At 44.9% G+C, this 22,709-nt stretch overlaps 1 protein-coding gene across 16 annotated transcripts in view; it reads left to right on the plus strand.

The window, feature by feature from the left end:
* Positions 1-22,709, plus strand: part of IRF2 (interferon regulatory factor 2) — a 143,633-nt gene that overhangs the window by 98,433 nt on the left and 22,491 nt on the right. For 15 of the 16 annotated variants that reach the window (XR_010318783.1, XR_010318784.1, XR_010318785.1 and 12 more), the window contains 2 exons: positions 7,339-7,456; positions 20,066-20,230. Coding sequence is in view for 12 of the 16 variants with exons in the window: in XM_064273536.1 (XP_064129606.1) it covers positions 7,339-7,456; positions 20,066-20,230 (283 nt within the window). In the remaining 4 variants the exon portion in view is untranslated. The other variant, XM_064273534.1, reaches the window with a different exon arrangement.

The raw sequence follows: 22,709 nt of genomic DNA on the forward strand, positions 1-22,709 counted from the left end.
GCAAATTTTCTTCCACTGAGGAAATTCGTCTTGTGTCCACTAACTACAGTATATGAAAATTTGCTGTTAAAATAAACTCTTCAAGTCGAATTGAAGTTTTAATTAGCAACCGATGTTTAGGGTATGTGGGGCAAGTGTCAGAATTTTCTTGGGCCACTAGGCAGCTTATCCATGTCCGTGCTCTGTGTCCCCCCAGCAAACGTTTCCCCTAGATTGGGAACCCCAAGGCCCGTTGGTGCAGGAACCCTTCCTCCACGTTCTCTGACGTTCTCTTTGTGGACTCAGTGAGTCATGTGTGCAGGGGCCTATGTGAGAAAGTAAGGATGAAAAACTCCACAGTAAGCAATAGCAGATCATGTATCATCAGTGCACATAAGTGTTTTAGAAAATACCATGGAACAGATTCAGGCAAGGCCAAGATGAGTAAGGACAGAAGAGGGTGAAACAGAGAGGTGACCAGGTGACCAGTTGCCACTGAGCTCGTTCTGACTCATGGTGACCCCGTCTGTGTCAGAGCAGAACTGTGCTCCAGAGGGTTTTCAGGGGCTGACCTTTTGGAAGCAGATCACCAGGCCTTTCTTCCAGGGTACCTTTGGTGGCTTGAACCACCAGCCTTTCAGTCAGCAGCTGACTGTGTTAAAGCAGAGGTAGCCGTTGATATGTTTGAGCCTTGTGATGGGCAGATGATCTCTTGTGCATATGAGGAGGCAGAGGCACAGACAGGCTGAGTAATTTGTCCAAGGCTGCATTGTTTTATGGAGCTAGGATCTGAATCGAGGCCGTCAGCCCCAGAACCCGTGTTCTTTCAGCACACCCAGAGCCTCTGATCCTTTTGGAAGCTGTGGCACCTGAGCCAGGCCTCGGAGGAAGTAGTAGGGTAACATAGTGGCCGTTTACACCACCAGGAACATTACGAATGAAGGCCAGGAGATTAGATTTGCTGTTTGGTCTTCGCTGTACAAGTCAGGAGAGTGGCTTAATTAGAGTAGGTGTTTGTGTGAGGGAACAGTGGGAAGTAAAGACAGGTAAGGTACCCTGGATTGTAAGTGAATACTCCCTGCCTCATTGTGTGCAGACGATGTACACACACTTTGAAACTAGAAACTTCCAAGTCAAAGTATTAGCGTTACGATGGAAAATAGGACTTTGCAAGGTTTCTAAAGTCACTTGGTAATGAGTAGACCTGGGCTGGATTGGTTCTGAATGCAGACCTCTGGTAGAATAGTTTGCTCTGCAAACCTTCATCTAAAGTACAATAAAAAATTTAAGAAAGAAAAAAGAAACAGTGTACTGTCTGGCTTAATTAATCCCCTGGCATTTGGCCTGTTCAAAGACAGGCCAAATTACCACCTATCAGGGCTGCTACTGGAAGGATCCCCACACTAGTTGGAAGACGTCTTTCATTTCCAAATTTTATCAGATGAAAACACCTTTCAACCACTCATTTGAAAAACAGATATAATGAGAATTGGCCTGGATGAGATGGATTAATGGGCTTGCCCTGTCCCTCCTTTCCTTATGGTGGCTGTTGAAGGGACTGCTCAGAGCAGCTTGAGAACTGGTCGACTGCGTGACCTCTCGTCGTTAGCTGCGTCAAGTCATCCCCGGCTCCTGGCGACCTGTGTGTTACAGAGTAGGACTGCTCAGAGCAGTTTGAGAACTGGTCAGCTACGAGACCTCTCGTTGTTGTTAGCTGCATCAGGTCATCCCCAGCTCCTGGCGACCTGTGTGTTACAGAGTAGGACTGCTCAGAGCAGTTTGAGAACTGGTCAGCTACGTGACCTCTCGTTGTTGTTAGCTGCATCAGGTCATCCCCGGCTCCTGGCGACCTGTGTGTTACAGAGTAGGACTGCTCAGAGCAGTTTGAGAACTGGTCAGCTACGAGACCTCTCGTTGTTGTTAGCTGCTTCAGGTCATCCCCAGCTCCTGGCGACCTGTGTGTTACAGAGTAGGACTGCTCAGAGCAGTTTGAGAACTGGTCAGCTACGTGACCTCTCGTTGTTGTTAGCTGCTTCAGGTCATCCCCGGCTCCTGGCGACCTGTGTGTTACAGAGTAGGACTGCTCAGAGCAGTTTGAGAACTGGTCAGCTACGTGACCTCTCGTTGTTATTAGCTGCTTCAGGTCATCCCCGGCTCCTGGCGACCTGTGTGTTACAGAGTAGGACTGCTCAGAGCAGTTTGAGAACTGGTCAGCTGCGTGACATCTCGTTGTTGTTAGCTGCATCAGGTCATCCCCGACTCCCGGTGACCTGTGTGTTACAGAGTAGGACTGCTCAGAGCAGTTTGAGAACTGGTCAGCTGCATGACCTCTCGTTGTTGTTAGCTGCGTCAGGTCATCCCCTGACTCCTGGCGACCTGTGTGTTACAGAGTAGGACTGCTCGCTCCATGCGACCTGTGTGTCACAGAGTAGAACTGCTCGCTCCACAGGTGTTTTTTTTTTTTGGCTGTAATCTTTATGGAAGCAGATCACCAGGTCTTCGTTCTGTGGAGCCACTAGGTACGTTCAAACTGCCAACTTTCTGGTTAGTAGTCAGTTGCAAACTGTTTATGCCACACAGCCTCCTTAAACGACCTCTGTGGATGATTTTAAGAAATAAGGCACAGCTGAACGCCTTGGAGCAGATTCAGAACGTGCTGGCGTTGATCTTTAAGGAAGGCCATTCTCACAGTGGTAGGCAGGGAGAACTGGAGGGAGGATATACTGCTTCAGAGAGTGGAGGAGGTTACGGAGAATGAAGACAGAAGTGGGTCAAGGAGGACACCCGAGCTTTTGGACTTCAGAGGAGAATGTTAGGAAGGGAGATTTTTTTGTCGGGAAGAGGATGAGCTTAACTTTGAAAATGTTGAGTTTGAAGTGACAGAGAGTCCTCTAAGGCGACCGTTGGGTAGAAAGTTGGATCCAACAGATGTGGAGCTCAGGTAAATGTTGGAGGTAGAGCTGTACGGTCATTTACTCAAGAATGATACTTGGAGGCCTTGAAAACAGATGTCCTCTCCATGAAAGAAGCTATGTGAGATGAAGACAAAAACCCCAGGAAAAGAGGAAGAGAAGAGTGATCCAAGGAAAAAGTTAGAAGGGAGAGAGAGAGAAAAGAGTGAAGGCCTAATTCCAAGAAAGGAAGAGAAGGAAAGTGTTCTTAGGATTAGGCTGTAGGCTTCAGCCTCTTTTCCTAAGAACAAATCTTAGTGACACTGTGTGCCTTCATGGTGTAGGGTGTGTACCAGAAGTGCACTCTCCTAGGGTCCAGTTCCCTGGGCTACTTTATGAAGCCCGGCTGTCAGTCTGACGCTTTTGTTAGCCGAGGGATGCAGAGAGGCCCTTAAACTTGATGCCTTTGAATTTGACTTCAAGGAATCTAATTTAGCTCGGATGAATTAGTGAATTTTGGGGAGTGAGAGGTGGGTTGGGGATGTGAGATGATCACCTGGCCACTGTATGGGCCTGAGGAGTGGGGAGATCTAGAGGAAAGACTGTGGCACAGGGATGAGACAGAATGGGCTTGGAGCAGAGGGATGAGGGACTGGCTGGAGAAGCCCTCTGCCGCCCTCTAACTCAGGTCCACCCCAAGCTCATCTAGCAAGTGTAGCTTTGAGACCATTCAAAGCTGTTTCATTTTAAAGGGCTAAAGAAAGCCACCTCTGCCCTTAATATCTCTCTTGTACCAGCTTGTTTTCGTAATCGAATTCCTAGACCAAATCTTGGATTCCGTAATGGCGGATAAGGTTCGTGGGCATAAATATTTGACAGGGTAAGAGCACCATAGTGGAGCCTGACTCCAAGTGCAGTCTTTTTTCTGGTTTTTTTTGGAGAGAAATGAGAGGGTTAGAAGCAAAGAAAGCTGCCAGGAGCCAGTTGCCACCAAGTAGGCTGTGACTCACAGCGACTTCGTGTGTATCAGAGTAAAGCTGCGCTCCACGGGGTGTTCAATGACTGTGACCTTTTGGACGTAGATTGCCAGGCCTTTCTTCGTAAGCACCTCTGGGTGGATTTGAGCTGCCAAAGTTTGGGTTTATAGTGAACACTTAACTGTTTACACCACCCAGGGATGGCAGGAAATCTCCAGGTGACTTGATTGGAGAGCCTATATCTCAATAAGAAAGAAAATAGAAAGTGGGGGGTGGTTCAGGATTAACTAGGCCAGGTTACGGTGCAACGCAGCGAGGAACTGTCGGAACAGGGCAACAGCGAGGCTTCCTGGAGGACCAGGAGAGGCTGCAGGCAAAGGCCATTCGTAACCTGCAGGGCAGAGCACATGGTGTGCAGAGAACTTTACGCTTCCTTTTCCTAACTTGGGTTCCTTGGGTTTATTTTAGCATAGTTTGGGTTTAGAAAGCCCTAGTTTTAATCATTTCAAAAATTTTGACTGAATATAGTGAAGATGGAGCTTTCATGGCACAGTGGTTAAGAGCTTGGCTGCTAACCAAAAGTTTGAATCTACCAGCTGCTCTTTGAAAACCCTGTGGGGCAGTTCTACTCTGTCCTGTAGGGTTGCTATGAGTCAGAATTGACTCGACAGCAATGGGTTTTAGTTTTATAGTGAACATTCTTCTCTCATGGGCCTGCTGTTCTGCACCCTTGATGTAAAGGAGACTTCTCAGGGAGATGCTGGCTATGTTCCGTACAATTTACTAGATCCCCCTCCCAGAGTGATAGTACCAAAGAGGTGTCTTGCATTGAACACCTTGAAATTGACAGTTTATTTGAAGTGGGCTGGGGGGAGTAAAACAGTATTCAAAGTAGTTCATCTTAATCTCCATTATTAGTTCCGTCATGGAAGCAGTGCAGGAGACAAGCGTTTATTAAGACAGAAAGTTTTTGGAATTGAACCATGTCTCAAGACCAACGACTGGGTTCAGTGCTTCTGGCCCCTCAGGCTAGGAGGAGTGTGATCTTGGAAAATTAATTTAGTCTCTGAGTCATAGTTTTCTCAAGTGTAAAGTGGCAAAAGTATTACTTGCCACTAATTAAAGGCAGATCATATGCAATACTTGAGTTCTTTGAGAAATCAGAATAACTTTGGTTTTTAAATATATGCAAGTCAGACTGCCTTTTACCTTTATAAGAAACATAGAGATTGAGTAAAAAATAACTTGAGACAAAAGAAACTCATGAAAATGAGCAGTTTTTCCATAATTTCTTCAGATGTTCTGTGTTTAGTTCCTCGTGAGGGAATCAAGGAAAGGGAAGTGGAGTAATGAAATGTGGGCATCATCAGGGAGGGGAGACAAATGAGGGACCATTGAGGAAGCTCACAAGAGGGGAGACAAATGAGGGACCATTGAGGAAACCCACAAGAGGGGAGACAAATGAGGGACCATTGAGGAAGCCCACAAGAGGGGAGACAAATGAGGGACCACTGAGGAAACCCACAAGAGGGGAGACAAATGAGGAACCGTTGAGGAAACCCACAAGAAAGCAAAGTGCGATTGGAGAGACAGAGAACTGCAGCAAATTCAACTGCAAATAATTCAGCCGGGTAGGTGGTCAGAAAGGGAAAGTGTGGTCCCTTCTGGTGGATGTCAGAGAGATGGGGCGAGGGGACAGGACTTGAGAAAAGGTCACTGGATCTGGGAGAGCAAGATTTCATTGGTGACCTTGGAGAATAGCACTCATCTGTGCTGGGCACAGTCTTACCTCATCTGATCTTTCCGTCATCCCTGTGGCACGGATGCTGTTACTGTCCTCACTTTACAGCTCTTCACCATGACCAAAGGGAGGCTCAAGGAGGCTAAGTAAGGTCCACAACCAGTGACAGGAGCTAGGCCTTGTCCCCAGGCCTGTCAGACTTACCACCAGCCTGGGCGCTTGATCTGCAGTGGGGTGGAAGTGGGACCACAGGTGCCAATTGCTAATGGTGGTGGGGGTGCTGAGGGGTGAAGTTAGGGAGGTCAGGCACTTGTTCTAAGTTTCGTTATGAAAGAAGGAAATAAATGGTTGCTCAAGTCACAGTCAAATAATTCTCCTTGCCCATACACCGCTAGAAAACAAGACTTCTTATTTGGAACTCTTAAAAAAGGGAAAAGTACAAGATGCTGAGGGAAAAAGGGGTAAAATTTCTGCCCAGTGGGGCCCTTCTGGGCCCTTCCTTGTATTCAGCCTTTGGTACATCTTATAAATAATGCATTGTGTGATTTTTAAAAAAATTGAACTCTGTGGTGAAGTGATGTCTTTGAAGTCAGGTTATCATGTTGGGAGCCGGCCAGGTGGGATCTAGAAGGAACAGGGAATTTCCTCCAGGGTGCTACTTCCCTATGATTTTTCTTGGAATTCATCATTGATTCCAAGTAGCACATAAATAATAAAAATGCTCAACATGCCTTTGAGTTGAGTACCACTCTTAAGGTTTCTACCTCCCATGGTCCTCAGCTTCTAGACCTGTGTTCTTCCCACCCCTCCACCCTTCTCTTCCATTTTGGTTTCCCCATGAGTCCTCCTGTGTGGCACTTCTGTGCCTAACCGGAAGCAAATGCAATCTGGCCTTGAGGAAAAGCTCTCTAATCAAAATGCTGGAAGTCAACTTGCACCTCAGGACTGGCTTTCCCAGAGTTGGTTGACACTCTTAGAGAGTGGAGAGTTCAGTGCTTTTAAATAAAGCAAATTTTAGCGCTGTAATGAGGTCCAGGAATTTGTTTTCATTGTTTCCTTAGTGTGAATGTGTAGCCTCTCAGGCTGGATGTATTATTCAGCCACTTGAAAGGCATTTATGAAAGCAGGGACATGGAGTTGCTTGACTGGACCTCATCCAGGTGGAGGGAGGCTTCAGCTGTGAGTGTGGCCTGTGCTGTCAGCCAGCCACCCAGTGAAGAAGGCTCAGGTGGCCAGAGGTAATGGCAAAACACACCTGAGGAAAATTCATCCACAGCTTCCTCTCTGTTCCTAGTGGCAGGCCAGTCGGTGAGGCAGAGCTTTTCCTAAGAAATAATTGCAAAAGAGATGACACGATTCCTCCTTAGAGAAAAAGCCTGCAGCTGACTCTTCTGAGCGCTCTACCCAGGAAGGAAGACCTGGAATGTACGCAGTGCAGTCCTTTTCACAGACAGTTACGTGCCCTGCTTAACCCACAGTCATGGTCTACAGGTGTAAGTGTTTTCAGAGGCCAGCCAGATGCTGTGGTACTATTTCCTTGAAGGAAAATGAAAGTAACTGAATACCCAGCAGTACGCTCTTAGGCAGAAACGTGCTTCAATAACTGCAGGCTAATTTAGAGAAGTAGGGAATGCATTCAGTAGATAAATATGACCCCAGCATTAAGAAAGTAGACAGGGAGTAGAATTTAATCTAAGAAACGGGAGGGAAAAGAAGTGTTCTCAATTCTTTTTTCTTTTCTTCTTCCTAGCAAGAACCGGTTGAATCATCTTTGGGGCTTAGTAATGGAGTGAGTGATCTTTCTCCTGAGTACGCCGTCCTGACTTCAGCTATAAAAGATGAAGTGGACAGTACGGTGAACATCATAGGTAACTGTTTTGACATTTCATTTTTTTGTACACACGAGCGGCCTCTGGGGGTCTAAAATTTGTAAAGCAGTGATCTTGAAAAACCAGTCAGAAGGGGGAGGTGTTGGCATCATCTCAAAATGCAAGTTCCAGCCCCAAGATTTCAGGGCTAAAAAAATAAAGCGCTTTGAGAATCAGATAAAGGAACTTGGATGTGTCAGCCTGAAGAAAAGAAGGCTGAGGGTGGTTTCCCATTAGCGTCCAAGTAAACGAAATGTTTTTTCCCGGTGGCCGATGATTAGTGATTCTCAATCGTCTTTCAGTATTTGGTCACATGAACAAATATGTTGTGACTGTCTTTATGAATTTGCCAAGCACCTGTTCTGTGGCTGACTTGCTACAAAGACAGTGCCCATGTTACATGTGAAGAAACTGAGGCACAAAGACATGTTGCCAAAGGGCACACTTTGATTCAGCAGATGTGTTTGAGTACCTTCCATATACCAAGCTCGGTCTACAAGCAGCAGAAAGAGTAGAGACGAGGTAGACCTGTTTCCTGTCCTCATGGAAGGAAGGAGGCAGATGGCTAACAAACCCACAATTAACGGAAGCATTACCAATTGTGAGAAGTACTGCAAGGGAAAGAAGAGCAAGATGAGAGAATGACAGGGGGCCGCATTTAGGGTGGGGAGCTGAGGGGGCCTTTCTGAGGAGCAGCATTTCACCAGCAGCCAGTGGGTGGAGGAACTGCCCACACTGGACCCCTTCACACTTGTGAGAAGAGGAGGAGGCTGAGCATAGTGAACATGGGGAGAGTGGCATGAGATTCGGTCAGAGAGTGAGGCCGGGATAAGCCATGCAGGCCTTGTAGGTCACGGGGAGATGGTTGGGTTTTATTCCAAGTGTTAAGGAAGGCATTGTTTAGGAAATCTTTTTATTGAAGTATATTATATGGACCGTAAAGTACACAAATATTCTTCACACATACACAATGTGACCACCACCTCTTGAAGGGTTTTAGGCAGGGAGGTGACAAGCTGTGAATTACATATTAATAAGGCCCCACTGGACTATTGTGGTGAGTGGATGGTGGGGACCAGATGCAAGAGGGGAGACCTGGCAGTGAACTTGGATTAACTATAGCTGCAACCCAGAGCCACACTTCTTTGCCTGGACTACCATTTGAATTAAACTTTGCTGCATTTTGTAAACAGGGCTCCTGATTTCCTCTGGCATGTTGTGCTAGGAACCAGAGAGATGTCGCAGGGCTATAAAGCGAGCCTTGTGTTTGGGTGCCTGCATTCTGGATTGGAGCTGCAAACGTTAGGGCTTTGCAGCCTGAGAGAGCATTGAGAGGGCATAACCCTCACCCTCCCTTGATTTTGGAGTTTTGGAGGTAGAATCACGTATGCAGGAACTGCCTTTGACTTTGGCAGAAAGAGAAAGCATGTGTTGAATGCACTCCATCTACCGAGATGGACAGACAGACAGACAGGGCCTTGCCTTGTTCCCAGAGCTGACATCAAGACTTGCCACTTTTGCATGGAGGCAGTTTGTCCCACAGCTCGTAGTTTTTGAGCTGAGGTGGGTCTTAAGGATCAAGCATTCTCCCACTTTCCAATGAGGAAGCTGGGCCCTGTGAAGTTAGGCTGTTTGCCTGACAGAAGCCCCAGCTCCCAGGTCTCTCGTCTCCGTGGCTGTTTCCATGGCTGGCTTGAGCCGCGGTGCGGGGTGGCCTCATTCAGGGCCCTCCCTATTCTTCCGGCTCTTCCTTTATCCTGCCTTTCTCGCGAGGCGACCCTTGCAAAGTATATGCCCATTGAGGCTTTTTAAAAAAATGAAGAAGTTTGCCAAAAATTCAGGGATATTTTAAGATTCAGCTTACTTTGGGTGAGTTTATTGGTTATCGGAGCCCCCTGCCATTTGTGAGGTAAATGCAGCCCAGACAAATGCTGAACAAGAGCCTCAATTGTACCAGAGTTTTCTTTATTTCAAAAAAAAAGAAAAAAAGAGTCTTTCAGTCTTGAGTATGAAAATCCTCTACCCAATTAATTGTTCTTTGCCTTTTGTACTGTCTTCTGCCTGGAGCTGGTACTTATTTAATGAGTTTTCTTTGCCCTCTTCTAGGGCAGAGAAAAACACCAGGGTTGTTCAGGGAACCATCTAATGGATTGAATGATTCTCTTCCTGGTCTTAATAAGGAATTAGTAATAAACAGGAGCAAAACGAGTTTAAATTTCTCTTTTTAACTCGTCCATCACCCTTATGAAGGTATATAATTATTTATGAAGTGGACAGGTGCAATATTTTAAAGAAATGGCTAATTTGTGATCATTGATGATAATAGCAATAACACAGGTTAGTAAACCTTTCACAGAGCTTTACCTACACTCTGTGATCAACAGCATCAGTTGTCGGAGGGCTGGGTCCTTGTCGGGCTTCTTCTCCCTAAGAGCCGAGTGAACCTTCAGATTCAGCTGCCTGCGCACACCAAGGAAGGGTCTCACACTTGAGATGTCACGTCTCCTAATGTTCCATCTCTCTGGTATGGTTAAATGCACAGTGTTTAGCACCCAGAAGACCTATCTCTGCTTTCCTTTTAAGGAGAGGGAGAAAAAAAATTATTTTTCTTTGGCATTGGATTTTTTTTTCTTTTTGTGGTGACTTCTGTTTTTAGGAAACAGAAGAAGCCAGCTACATGTTGAATTGTTCAGACAACACCCAGCTGGCATGTTGCCCAGGTTAGCAGTGCTTTTGCTGAACTGTGCTGAAATGATCTCCAGGCCAGCGTGAAAAGTTTGCAGGTGCGGACGTTCTGTTTGACGTGCCTAGGCAGCGCTTTATAACCCCATTGTGTTTCTTGATAAAAGGTAACCCCACCCTTCAATAAACCAAAGATTGCTGTGGAACAATGGAGGCTTTTCATTACTCTGAATTAAAGAAAAAAATCCTTAGTGACTAGACATATAGCAATTAAGAAATAATGTATTTTGGATTTTGTCTTAATTTTGGCTGCCCAAAATGCACGTTATATTCTTTTTTTGGTACTTGCTTTTAAATTTGACTTAACTTTATCTGAAGTGAACTGTGAGTAGATTTTTTTAGCCAAGCTTGGAAGGACTAGGGAGGACCGAAGAAGCAAGAGAAGAGATTTCCTTTCAGATCCCCGTAAGGGCTCATGGTTATAGTTCAGGTTGGCAGCCTCTGGCACTCGAATTCACTGTGGTTTCAAGGATGGCCAAGGGGTGATACTGGAGAGGGCCGGGCTGCAGAACTGTCTTCATCTTTCCCTATCTCTTTTCTTCCCTATCCTTGTCCCCAGTATTCCTGGTGCTTAAGATGTGAAATTCCATCTAGAATTTAAAAATTAGCTTTGAGGTGGCTCTTTAGATAGAGGGCACCCCCACTGAAGAGGGTGGGGGGTGAAGACCTTCCATGTTCTGTCGGTTGTCACCTCTGCCCCGTGCTTTCTCCTGGGAGGCCAGAGTCATCAGAACTCCTAGATATCAGAGGCAATTATGTCAGAACCCCTAGGAAATTTTTACGACATGGAGCTCCATATGAGATGTACAACAAGATCTCACAGTATAGCCATAGAACTGATAGCGTACCTTGCTCTTCCACAGTGGTGAGTGGCCACCAAGGTGAGTCTTGTGGGCCTGCTTCGTAGTCACTGTGTGCTAACCAGTGGAGCTTGGCAGTGGTTTCTCAACCGTAAGACATTTTTATTTACCCAAGAAACCTGTGTTTTATGAGGCTATGCTTGTTTTTGTTCTTCTCCCCCTCTCCGTTGCCATCCCGACCCCATTTATAATTAACTGTCAGATCCACCTGTTTTCTTTTGCCATCTTTCTCACATCCATCCTCTTTTTTCTATTTCCCACACCACTCACCTTCACTCCTGCCTGAGTCCTGCTTCCATCCTCCCGCCTCTCCAAGTATTCTCCACACAAAATGATTTTTAAAACATGACAATCAAACCATGTCACCACCCTCCCATTGCCCCCAGGATAAATAGTAGGTCTTCCTCGTGTCCGGTGTGATCAGTCCTCTGCCCACCTTTCATACCTGATTTCGAATCTGAATTCTTCTGAGCATTTGGACCTCCCGTGATTCTGTGCAGAGAAAGCAAAGTTAGTGGTGTGTGTTGTTACCGTGGAGTGGCCACTAAGGTTCTGTTGGCACAGCACAGCAAGAAATGGACATTTGGCAGCTAAATCAGTAAGCGTAAGCTGCCAATCCAAGAAGGCTTATCCAGGTTTCCGCTCCCAGACCGTTGACCCTGAGCCGTACTGACTGAGTGCTGATTTTTGTTGGGACCCATCATTTGCCCACCTTCGTATAGTATTAACAGCCTGTGATGCGGTTTCCGAGTGGAGGTGCAGAGTTCACACCACACCAGCCACATTCCTTCTGCACCCTGCAACTCAGACCAACCTGTTGGGCTGGTTATGGGCTACAGCCGGGGCCAGTCTGACCGCACAAGGACAGAACTCCTTTCTGAAGTTACTGCTTCCTGTTAGGGTTGTTGCAAGGATCAAATGAGATGTGTCAATAAATCACTCTGTGATTAGAGGTGGTGAGATAATACGATTATTACATAATCAAAATCATATTAAAATATGTTTGGGAAACAAAATTAGCCTCCATCTGGGCTGTACCCTCAGAGCTGGTATCCACAGTCTCAAATACTCAACTTCCCAGACAGGGTCAAAAAGAGCTTTCTCTCCATTGTACCATGCTGATGGCTTAATTTTATACGCTTTGCTGATAAGTTTTACTCTTGACTCTGCAGCTGTCTGGATGACCTTGGCAATTTACCTGACCTCTCTGGGTTTCGGTTTTTTCAACTGTAAAATGATAGGGCCAAGTCACCTCTAAGGGCTTTTTCATTTCAAATTGTATCTGCTCTGAAGAGGTTTCTCTGGGGCATAACGGGCAAGCTGCTTTCTCTAGTTGAGCCCTCCTGTAAGTCAACAATTGTTAATAAAGTAAGGATTACCTTTTAGGAATTAAACTGCCTCCTCAGTAACCAGCCACAAATAATGTTGTTGTAATTCTCAGCATTCCTGTGGGTAACTCTTTCCCTGAAGCACTGGCCTTAACTTAGTAAGCTGGGGAAGCTTAGTGGATTTCTTAGCTCCTCCAACCATTTGAGAATTTCCTTGGCACCCAACATATAACCGTTGAAAACAAATTTCACTATTGGTTAGGAGCCAAGAGTCTCATTAAGGTGAGATTTGAAAGTTTTTAACCTACCAGGGGCTTAAAAAGCAGAGTAGGTGAGTTTGAAGTTCCTTAACTCTTTCTGTTGAAAAGCACTTAAGAGTTGAGCTCTAGGGTCAGGTGAGGCTGAATTTGAGTCCTGGTTCTGCCACTTCCTAGCTGCCTGACGTGAATGAGTTATTTAGCTGTCCGGGACTCTGTTTTCCCTTTCTAAAATGGGCGTGATAATTGTTCCTTCCTCATCCAGTTACTATTACTATTTTATTGTGGTAAAAAATATATATAACCAAATATTTGCCAATTCAATATTTTTTTACATATACAGTTCAGTGACACTGGGTATAACGTTCATCGTGCTGTGCAGCCATTGCCACTGTCTGTTTCCAGATTCTTCACCACCATTAACAGAAACTCAGTTCCCCTAAGCTAAGACTCTCTTTTTTCCAGAGCTCTCCCTCCTGGTAACCACTAATAAACTTTGGTCTCTCTGTATTTGCCTGTTTCATATAAGTGAGATCATAAAATATGTGCCATCTTGTGACTGACTTAGTTAAACCAGCATAATGTGTTCAGGGTCCATCCATGTTGTAGCATGTATCAGGACCTCATTTCTCTTTAAGGCTGAATAGTATTCCACTGTATGTGTATACCACATTTCGTTTATCCATTCATCTGTTGGTGGACACTTTGGTTGTTTCTACCTTTTGGCTATTTGTGACGTGGTAGGATTTTGGAATCATGCTGGCAAAGCACGTAGTATAGAATCTGGCAAAGGTAAGTGCTCGGGAAATCCTAGGTTTGTTACTGTTACTAATCACAATCAGGACACTCCTTAACATCCAGTGGGGTGTTGCGTCTGACCTTACAGTAGATAGCTAATGGTTTGTCCAATGGCAGATACTGTCTGTTTTGCCATCCAGGGCAGAGTTGTTTGGGGAAATCAGCTCACCTGGCATGAAGGCGACAAAGATTGATGGTGCGTAAAGTACACCTAGGTCACATCTCAGATGTTGGGATTTCCCTGCATCTCTCTTGGGTTTGTGACTTGAGAGTTGGGGATAGTTTCTCAAATGTGCTCAAAGATGTTCAGATGGAGAGAAGTGGGAGGTTTTTACTGAGGCATAAAGCTGCACCCTCTTCTGGAGATAATTTGACCTTAGAGATAATGCAGTTAACTGGGCACCCAGAGTGTGGCCCTGAAAACAACCTACTTTTCCATCCTGGGGTTGGAGTTACATAACCACCACCCTGTAAAGACCCAGGATGTTTGCTCATGGCCTTTGCTGTCAGTCTCTTCCCCCACCTCAGCCCCTAGCAACCACTATGATGGCCATGTCTTTAAGACTTCACTTAGGTTCAAAAGAGCCTAGGTCTTAAACTTCTCTAGAAAACATGACCTGTCACCTCCTACATTTGCAAGGGAGCTCTGGTGGCATAGTGGTTAAGAGCTACGGCTGCTAACTAAAAGGTCGACAGTTTCATTTCACCAGCTGCTCCTTGAAAACCCTATGGGGCGGTTCTACTCTGTCCTATAGGGTCACTATGAGTCAGAATAGACTCAATGGCAATGGGTTTGGTTTTTTGCTTTTTATATTTGTAAGTCATCATGAACTTTTGCAAGATTCTATGTTTTCAGCTCCCAAGGGAGAAGCCTGGACCAGCCAGGGAGCCTCAGCCCCTTCATCTGTCCACTCATTTAGCAGCGGGCCCCTGAACTGCTCTCTGGAGGAGCCATGAGCATGTGCTATGGCTGGATACAAAAGTTCTCAGACAGGTTCTCAGCTGTTCCAGGAGCCATCACTTGGTTGAGGAAATATGACATAGACAGATAAAAGTTAATTAAGGATACAGTTACCCAGCAAACAAGGCAGAAATGTCGCAAGGTGGTGTCACATTATTGTTTTTGCTGAGCAATTGGTACGATGAGTGAGGGGTACTCAGAGGAGAGAGAGGTCAGCAAGGGCTTCAGAAGACAGGACCTTGTCGGCCCTGCCTGCTGCTCAGGCCCCATCTTCCATGCTCCTGCCTCCTTGGAGCTCAGAGCCCTCTACCTGGAAGCAGCTGTCCCCTTCCTTGGCTCTCAACATGTGATTTCTTGCCATCCACCCCTCTTTTTTTGTTTTTTTGATTTTCACTGTTGCCTTGTATTCTCTAGATTTATGCATGCTGGCCTGTAACCCTACTAGACTCATTACAAACAGAGCCCTTGACTGATCGATCTTTCTGTACCCTCCTAAGGAGCCCTGGTGACACAGTAGTTAAGTGCTTGGTTGCTAACTGAAAGGTCAGTGGTTGAAACCTACCAGTGGCTCTGAGGGAGAAAAATGTGGCAGGCTGCTTCCATAAAGATTAACAACAACAACAACAAAAAACCCAAACCCATTGCCATGTAGTCAATTCCAACTCATAGTGACCCTATAGGACAGAGTAGAACTGCCCCATAGGGCTTCCAAGGAGCGACTGGTAGATTCGAACTGCCAACCTTTTGGTTAGCAGCTGAGCTCTTAACCACCGTGCCACCAGGACTCCTTGGAAAGCCTGTGGGGCAGTTCTACTCTGTCCTACAAGGTCGCTGTGAGTAGGAATTGACTTGACGTCACACAGCGACAGTATAGCCTTGTAGTACTTGGTAACAGTGTCTTGTGCAAAGCATGTGTTGGCTGAATAACTGAGTTGGGCATTATGGGGAAAGCAGTGAGAGAGAGAATTCCTGGTCAGAACAAAGGGATATAATGGGAAGACGCTTGAGCTGCTGCCATTGTTTATACTCAAACTACCTTACTGTCTTTCTATTAAGAATTACAGTACAGCCCCTCCTTCTCTCTCCCTTCCCTCTGGGGACCACCAGGCGCCACGCTTCGAACGCAAAAAATGGGAAAGAAACAGAATGGGAAGAGTAAAAAAGTCGAAAAGGCAGAACTTGAAGAATTTGTGGTAGAAAAAGTGCTGGACCGACATGTAGTGACCGGGAAGGTGCAGTATTTGCTGAAGTGGAAGGGGTTTACCGATGCTGACAATACTTGGGAACCTGAAGAAAATTTAGTTTGTCTGGAATTAATTGAAGCATTTCTTAATTCTCAAAAAGCGGTTAAAGAAAAACATGGTTCCAAAAGAAAATCTTTATATGACAATGAACCTGATGACAGCAAATCAAAGAAGAAAAGAGACGCTGCTGTCACACCAAGAGGCTTTGCCAGAGGTCTTGATCCTGAACGAATAATTGACGCCATGGACACCAGTGGAGAATTACTGTTTCTCATGAAGTGGAAAGACTCAGATGAGGCTGACTTGGTGCTGGCAAAAGAGGCAAACGTGAAGTGCCCTCAAATTGTAATTGCCTTTTATGAAGAGAGGCTAACTTGGCATTCTTGTCCAGGAGATGAAGCTCAGTAATTGTGTTGCTTTTTGATATATCTTTATATGTACATAAAGTCTGGATCTTGGTTTTTTGATTTATTAGTGTGAAGAATAACTATATTCTAATGGAAATCAAGTTTAATGTGTTTGTTTTGAAGTACTATTGGGGGAGTTGTGGGTTTTTTTGTTGTTTTTTGGTTGCATCAATAGCACTGGTTACTTTGAACAAATAAATAAAAACTTTCTGTAGTTTCTTCATTTATCAGAAAAGAACATTGGATACTATGGTATATTATTTCCTCTGCGTTAGAGAAGAGCTTTTCTAAATACTGGAAAAATTTACATAGCCGGTACTGAACCAGAACTTGTGTTTAACCCATATGTATTCCTAAGGACCATTCTGGGTTTTTTGATTCTTTGTTATTTGCATGTGTGTATACATAAATACATATATAAATTTTATTTTATTTTATTTACATTCACCAAAAGCAAAGAATTCTAAACAAAACGGTGTTTCAGAGCCACGGGTAAGCAGGTTGTTTCAGGGATGCTATCATTCTGAGCAACTCAAGAAATAGACCACCTCAAGTTAAACTGAAAAAAGTTTTGAAAGCATAGCTTTCAAATCAAGTAAGTGATCCCGTAATTAATTGGACAATTTAAAACATCCATATCAAAAATCCATATCTTTATAGTCATATAAACAAAACCGTTTATTTGCAAAATTCCCTGAGAGGAAAATCTTATCACTGCTAAAAACCTCCCTGCTCAGATGAGAAAACTAGACAAATACTAGTATGTTTTAGTTAGCCAAGCAAGGTGTAGTTAAACGGGCAGTTGTTCCTTCTGGAGAGCCGTTCCTTGAGGGAGAGTTGAAATCCCTGTGCTGTGTCGACTAAAAGGTCGGGATTCGTGGGTCACCTAAGACCTTGGTGGTGACAGCCTGCTGAGATGGTTAGAGGTGCTGCAGTTGAGGACGTGCTGGCATAAATGGGTGAACAAACTTCATAATCTAACCTGCTGACCTGCGTGTTTATCTTTACCTCAACCTATTCTTTACGTGTAGGTTCAGTCTTCTCAGTACGTGGGTTACTGGTTCAGCTGAAGCCAAGAAAAACAGCTGTGTAGTAATGAGAATGTTAATCCAATTGTACTTTGTTTATTGTAAATACTGGTGAACAGTGGTCAATAAATAGTTTTATATTTTAAAAAAAAGGATTATAGTTCCAAAGAGAAGTGAGTTTTGGAGTGTTGGAAATTAAAGAGCATTGATTTACATGAAATTGATTATAAGACCTTAATTGCCTATCGCTGGTTACACCCCCGCCCCCGCCAACACACATACTCTTTAGTTTCTGTCTCCGTGCGTCAGCTGCTTCTTAGAGCAAGATTGACCTAGGAGTCAGTTCTCATTTTCCAGCTGTTCTATTTACTTGGGAGAAGAGGCAGAAGAACCTTGAGAGAGGCCATGTCGGCACTCCGTGTCCGGCGAGCCGCGTGAACCGATGCTCTCGTACTCGCGTGGGACGCTCCCGTGGATGAAATCAGACCGCCCGCCATACACAGCCTGCTTTCCTTTTCGTTAACCTCATCTCCTCCAGGATCTCCTCCAGGGAAACCTAAACAGCATACAGTTCCCTTCTGCTCTGTGAGCTGTGGCTTTGTGGACTCTCGCCACATCCCCAAATCCCCCTCCCCAGCCTCCTGTGCCCCTTTGCCGTCTTCATTAGAGAAGCTGTGAACTACCATTGCCCTCGAACACCTCCCCTGAGCAGAAGCCAGACGACCCCTCCTCGTTCTTAGCTGCTGCGGAGTCAGCCCCTGACTCGTGGCAAGTCCGCGATAGAGCAGAACTGCCACGTAGGGTTTTCCTGGCTGTGATCTTTATGGAAGCAGTTTGCCAGGCCTTTTATTCCGTGGGGCCAGTGGGTGGGTTTGAACCGCCAACCTTTGGATTAGCAGCCTGTCACAAACTCTTTGCTCCACCTAGGCTCGTCAACATCTAGAAAGCAGTTAAAACAGAACCCCTTTATCTACCTGTCTGTGATGGCTAACTTTTCAAGGAGGTTGGAATTTGACCCCTTCCTGCCTAGCCTGAACATGGTACACATGGGGGAGAAGATGTCAGAGAGAGAGCACATAATCCAGGCTGTGTGACTTTGGGCATTTACTGTACCTCTCTGTGCTAAGTTTCTTCATCTGTAACAGCAGATTGATGCTTTCCCTGTCAGTCTTATGGGTTGAAATGTGAAAAGCACTTACACAGATGTAAGGTGTTGATTATGGTGGTAAAGTACTGTGAGGACCTTGGGAAAACGTCATTAGTGCCTTTTTATGATCTCCCCAAGTATTTATTGGAATCAGTTTTCAGGGCTATTTCATCCAGTCAATTTCCAACAGCAGTGTAATGTCTGTTCTGTTTAAAATTAGGGCAGGGCATTAGGGACATCAAGTTAAAGTCACAGTGAGACATCACTACCCAGCTGTTAGAACAGCTAAAATAAAAGAGTGACTACTCCAGATGCTGGTGAGGATGAGGGGAAGCTGACCACTCATACATTGCTGGTGGAGTGTAAAACAGTACAGCTGTTCTGGGAAACTGTTGAGCCGTTTCTTGTCAAACTAAACGTGCAGTTACCTATCACCCAGTGATCGTGTTCTTGGGCGTTTATCCCAGAGAAATAGAAACTTTCGTTCAGACAAAAATGTGTACAGTAATGTTTATAGCAGCTTTATTCGTAACAGCCAAAAGCTGGAAGCAACTCGGATGTCCTTCAGTCAGTGAGTGGTTAAATAGACTGGTCCTCTCGTACCCTGGAACACTACTCAGCAATAAAAAGGGGCAACTGTTGACACAGCGACTTGGATGGGCCTCCAGGGAGTTATGCTCAGTGAGAAAAGCCAGCTCCCAAAGGTTACTATATGAGTGTGTTTAAGTAACCTTGAAACGATAGGAATTACAGAAACGGAGAGTATAGATTGGTGGTTGCCAGGGGTTAGGAGCAAATAGGAACAAGGAGGTGGTAGGGGAAAGGGAGGCTGGAAGGAGCTGGGTGTGGTTACAAAAGAGTAACCAAAGAGATACTCGTGGTGATGGAACTGCTCAGTATTTGACTGTAGTGGTGGATACCTGAACCTACACGTACGATAAAATTGCATAGAACTAAATACACACACGTACACAAATGAGTACAATTAAAACTAAGGAAGTGTGAACAAGACGAGTGGACCGTGGCCATGTCGGTGTCCTGACTGTGATACTGTGCTACATAGGTTCGTAAATGTGACCGTTGGAGAAGACTGCAGTGGATACTTAGGACCTCTCTGGACTTTTCTTACAAGTGCGTGTTAGTCTACAATGATCTCACAATAAAAATTAAAAAAATAAGAAATAATCATGCCAGCGTTCACAGCCAGGGCTGTCAGAATCCATTTCATTACTGGGAAATTGATGCTACTGATGTTTGTTAGAATTGGGAAACTGTGTTATATTGTTTTCATATTTCCCCCAGCTATCATGTTGCCTGCAGAGCAGGAGGAGGGCTGGGAGTATGAACAGAGCACCCTGCAACTACACATGAAACCAAGAGGTGGATTTGGGTGGGTCGGCCTCCTTATTAAGATTCAGTCCTGTCTTTCTGGACCACGGGGTCCGGAAAATAGCACAGCAGCCTACCTCAAAGCAAGGGTGGAGAATAGAAATGGGTCAGGCTCTAAGGACTGTCATTTCTGGCCCAGGGGGTTATATCTGAATTTAGCCTCTGGTCGTGTAGCCTTGGCCATGAACAACTTGAGTTTGCGACTCTGCTGAGATGGACGGGTGAGGCCACCTGTAAGCACTGTTGGCAGGCATGCAGGAAACAGCCCAGGATAGCCAGATTATTGGCGGACTGCTTCTCTGGAGACATCAGCCAGCAGCCAAGGCTTGTTCTTCATCTTCCTGGGAGGTGGCAGGCTCTTTTGGGGAAGACTTTCCTTCTAGAGAGCGTGTGCTTTAATTGTAAAGTCAGGAGACCTCGGTGCATGATGACTCTCTTTTCTTTGAAGTTGTAGGACAGTCTCACCTGGGCGGCAACATTGAGGATCAAGAGATTGTCACCAACCCGCCGGACATTTGCCAAGTCGTAGAGGTGACCACTGAAAGTGATGAGCAGCCAGTCAGCATGAGCGAGCTCTACCCTCTGCAGATATCCCCTGTGTCTTCCTACGCAGGTAAGCCAGCAGAAGGAGATCTCTGAACTGAGCCAGGAACGAGCAAGGCTGCTCCTTTAGTCTAGAGCCAGTGGCTTCACCACACAGCAAGGAATCTCTCCTCTGTCTTAGGGGTTATTCTTGATGGAATTATTCTTGCTTTAATTTCCTGGACCAATATCTTGTTGCACTCTTTTGTTCCCAGTTAAAAAATATGGTTACAGCATTTCTTTACTCGATCACATAGCACTTCTGTGCATGACTAACAAATATTAAGATTTCTTTTGGGGAAGCAGTTAGAGTCTACTTTATTTTCACTGCAAGTATTCAGAAATCCTGCAGGGTGTTTTTAATGGCATTTGTCCAAGCTGGATAGGGGCTTAGAGGTCATCCTTCCAGTGCCTTTAGTTTTAGAAGTGAAGTGATTTGCCCAAATCCACACAGTCAATAAGTGTTTGGGCCAGGACTTGAACCCAGTCTTCAGACTCGAAGCTCATTGCTGGATCTAGCCTGTTCCATCAAGTCTACGTGCCACTTCCATGTATTTTCTCCTTTCTGTGTAGCACAGCTTCTCAGGAGGCCAGGTGTCTGAGCTCATTTCTTTTTCCCCAGGGAATAGCCGTATAGTTTCCAGAATTGGTCTAGATACTGTGAAAGCATTAGAAACAGATTCTGTTGTTTCTTCCATCCTTACAGAATAAAGTGATGGCTCATTTTTCCCATCAATGTCACATCATCTCACACTCACTTCCTGATGATCTCCACTTAATTTTGAGGACTCTTGCATAATTGCCATTGTTGTGTGCCATTGAGTCGATTCTGACTCATAGTGACCCTATAGGACAGAATAGAGCTGCCCTGTAGGGTTTCCAAGGAGCTGGTGGGAGATTTGAACTGCCGACCTTTTGGTTAGCAGCCAAGCTCTTAATCACCGTGCCAGCAGGGCTCTTCTTTCATAATTAGGAAATATAAATTCTAAGTCATGTTATTGCTTTCAAATATTAAAAATAAAAAAAAAGCAGAGGCCCTATCATGGGTGATTACTGTCAGGAGTCCCTGGTGGTGCAGCGGTTAATGCTATCAAGCTGCTAACTGAAGGCTGGAAGTTCAAGCCTACGCACAGGCACTTTGGAGAAAAAATCAGATGATCTACTTCCAGAGACTCAGCCATCGCAAACCCTATGGATATATGTGTGTGTATGTGTGTGTGTGATACATATAACTAAACGTGTGTATAGACACGTGTGTGTGCGTGCATATATGCATGCACATGTACATATATAATACATATATTATAACTGATACTCCTTAGATTGGTTATACCAAACACCTCATGGGATTAGCCTGGGTTTGAAGCCTTAGGACCGTAGTCTCTTGGGACAACTCAGTCAACTGGCATAATTCATAAAGTTTATTTTCTGCATCCTAGCTTGGTAAGTAGTGTCTGGGTTTTTAAAAGCTTATGAGAGGCCATCTAAGAACCAGCTGTTGGCCTCTTCTCATCTGGAGCAAAAGAAAAGGAAGGAAACCAAAGACTAAGAGGAGAAACTAGCCTGTAGGACTAAAGTCTACATGAACCCACAGTCTCATCTGCCTGGAGATCAGAAGAACTAGTTGCTGTCCAGCTACTACTCACAACCATTATGATCAGGGCCACAGTAGATGGAGAGAGAAGGGGGGGAAATGTGAAATAGAACTTAAAATCTTTAAAAGCCCAGATGTACTGGACTGGTTGAGACTAGAGGACTACCTGAAACTGTTGCCCTGAACCATAAACCTTGAACTGCAACTACCTCAAAGTCACCTTTTAGCTAAATAACTGATCAGCTCATAAAATACAGAAAATTACCAGTGAGTACTGCATACCTTTAAAAAATCATCTGTATGAGACGTAAGACCAATGGTTAACAGTTACTCTAAAGCAAAGATGAAAGGGTAAGGGGACAGGAAAACCACATCACTGGAAACGAAACATCTAGAATTAATTAGAATGTTGACACATTGTGAAAAATATAACCAGTGTCACCAATTTGTATAGTAATTGTTAAATGGGAACCAATTTGCTGTGTAAATTTTCACTGAGAACATAATAAAATACCTTTTTTTTTTTAAAAAAAAAGACAACCCTATGGAGCACAGTTCCCCATAAGTGGGAATCGACTTGACAGCAACTGGTAGAGTTGGCTCTGGTGACTGGTTCAGGGATTCTTCCCAGGGTCCTTTTTATGCTGCCAGGTGGAGTGTTACCCAGTTAGGGCGACACCTCCCTGACTGGTATAAAGTCAGCGTTAGAATTTGATTGACTCAAGTGGCCAGTTGTTTGTGAATTAGCAGCCACTAAACTAACGTAATATTTCCTGAACCCCAACTTTCCTTTATCCTAGGAAAATGAGAACAGACCTCGGCTACAAGTAGCTTATAATCTGTCAAACAGAATGGGCTTGTCAGTGCGTACGTATTCATCAACCGTATTTTGAACTCCTACGTGTGCCAGGTCCTT

This window comes from Loxodonta africana, chromosome 21, assembly GCF_030014295.1.
Source record: "Loxodonta africana isolate mLoxAfr1 chromosome 21, mLoxAfr1.hap2, whole genome shotgun sequence".
Lineage (NCBI taxonomy): Eukaryota > Metazoa > Chordata > Mammalia > Proboscidea > Elephantidae > Loxodonta > Loxodonta africana.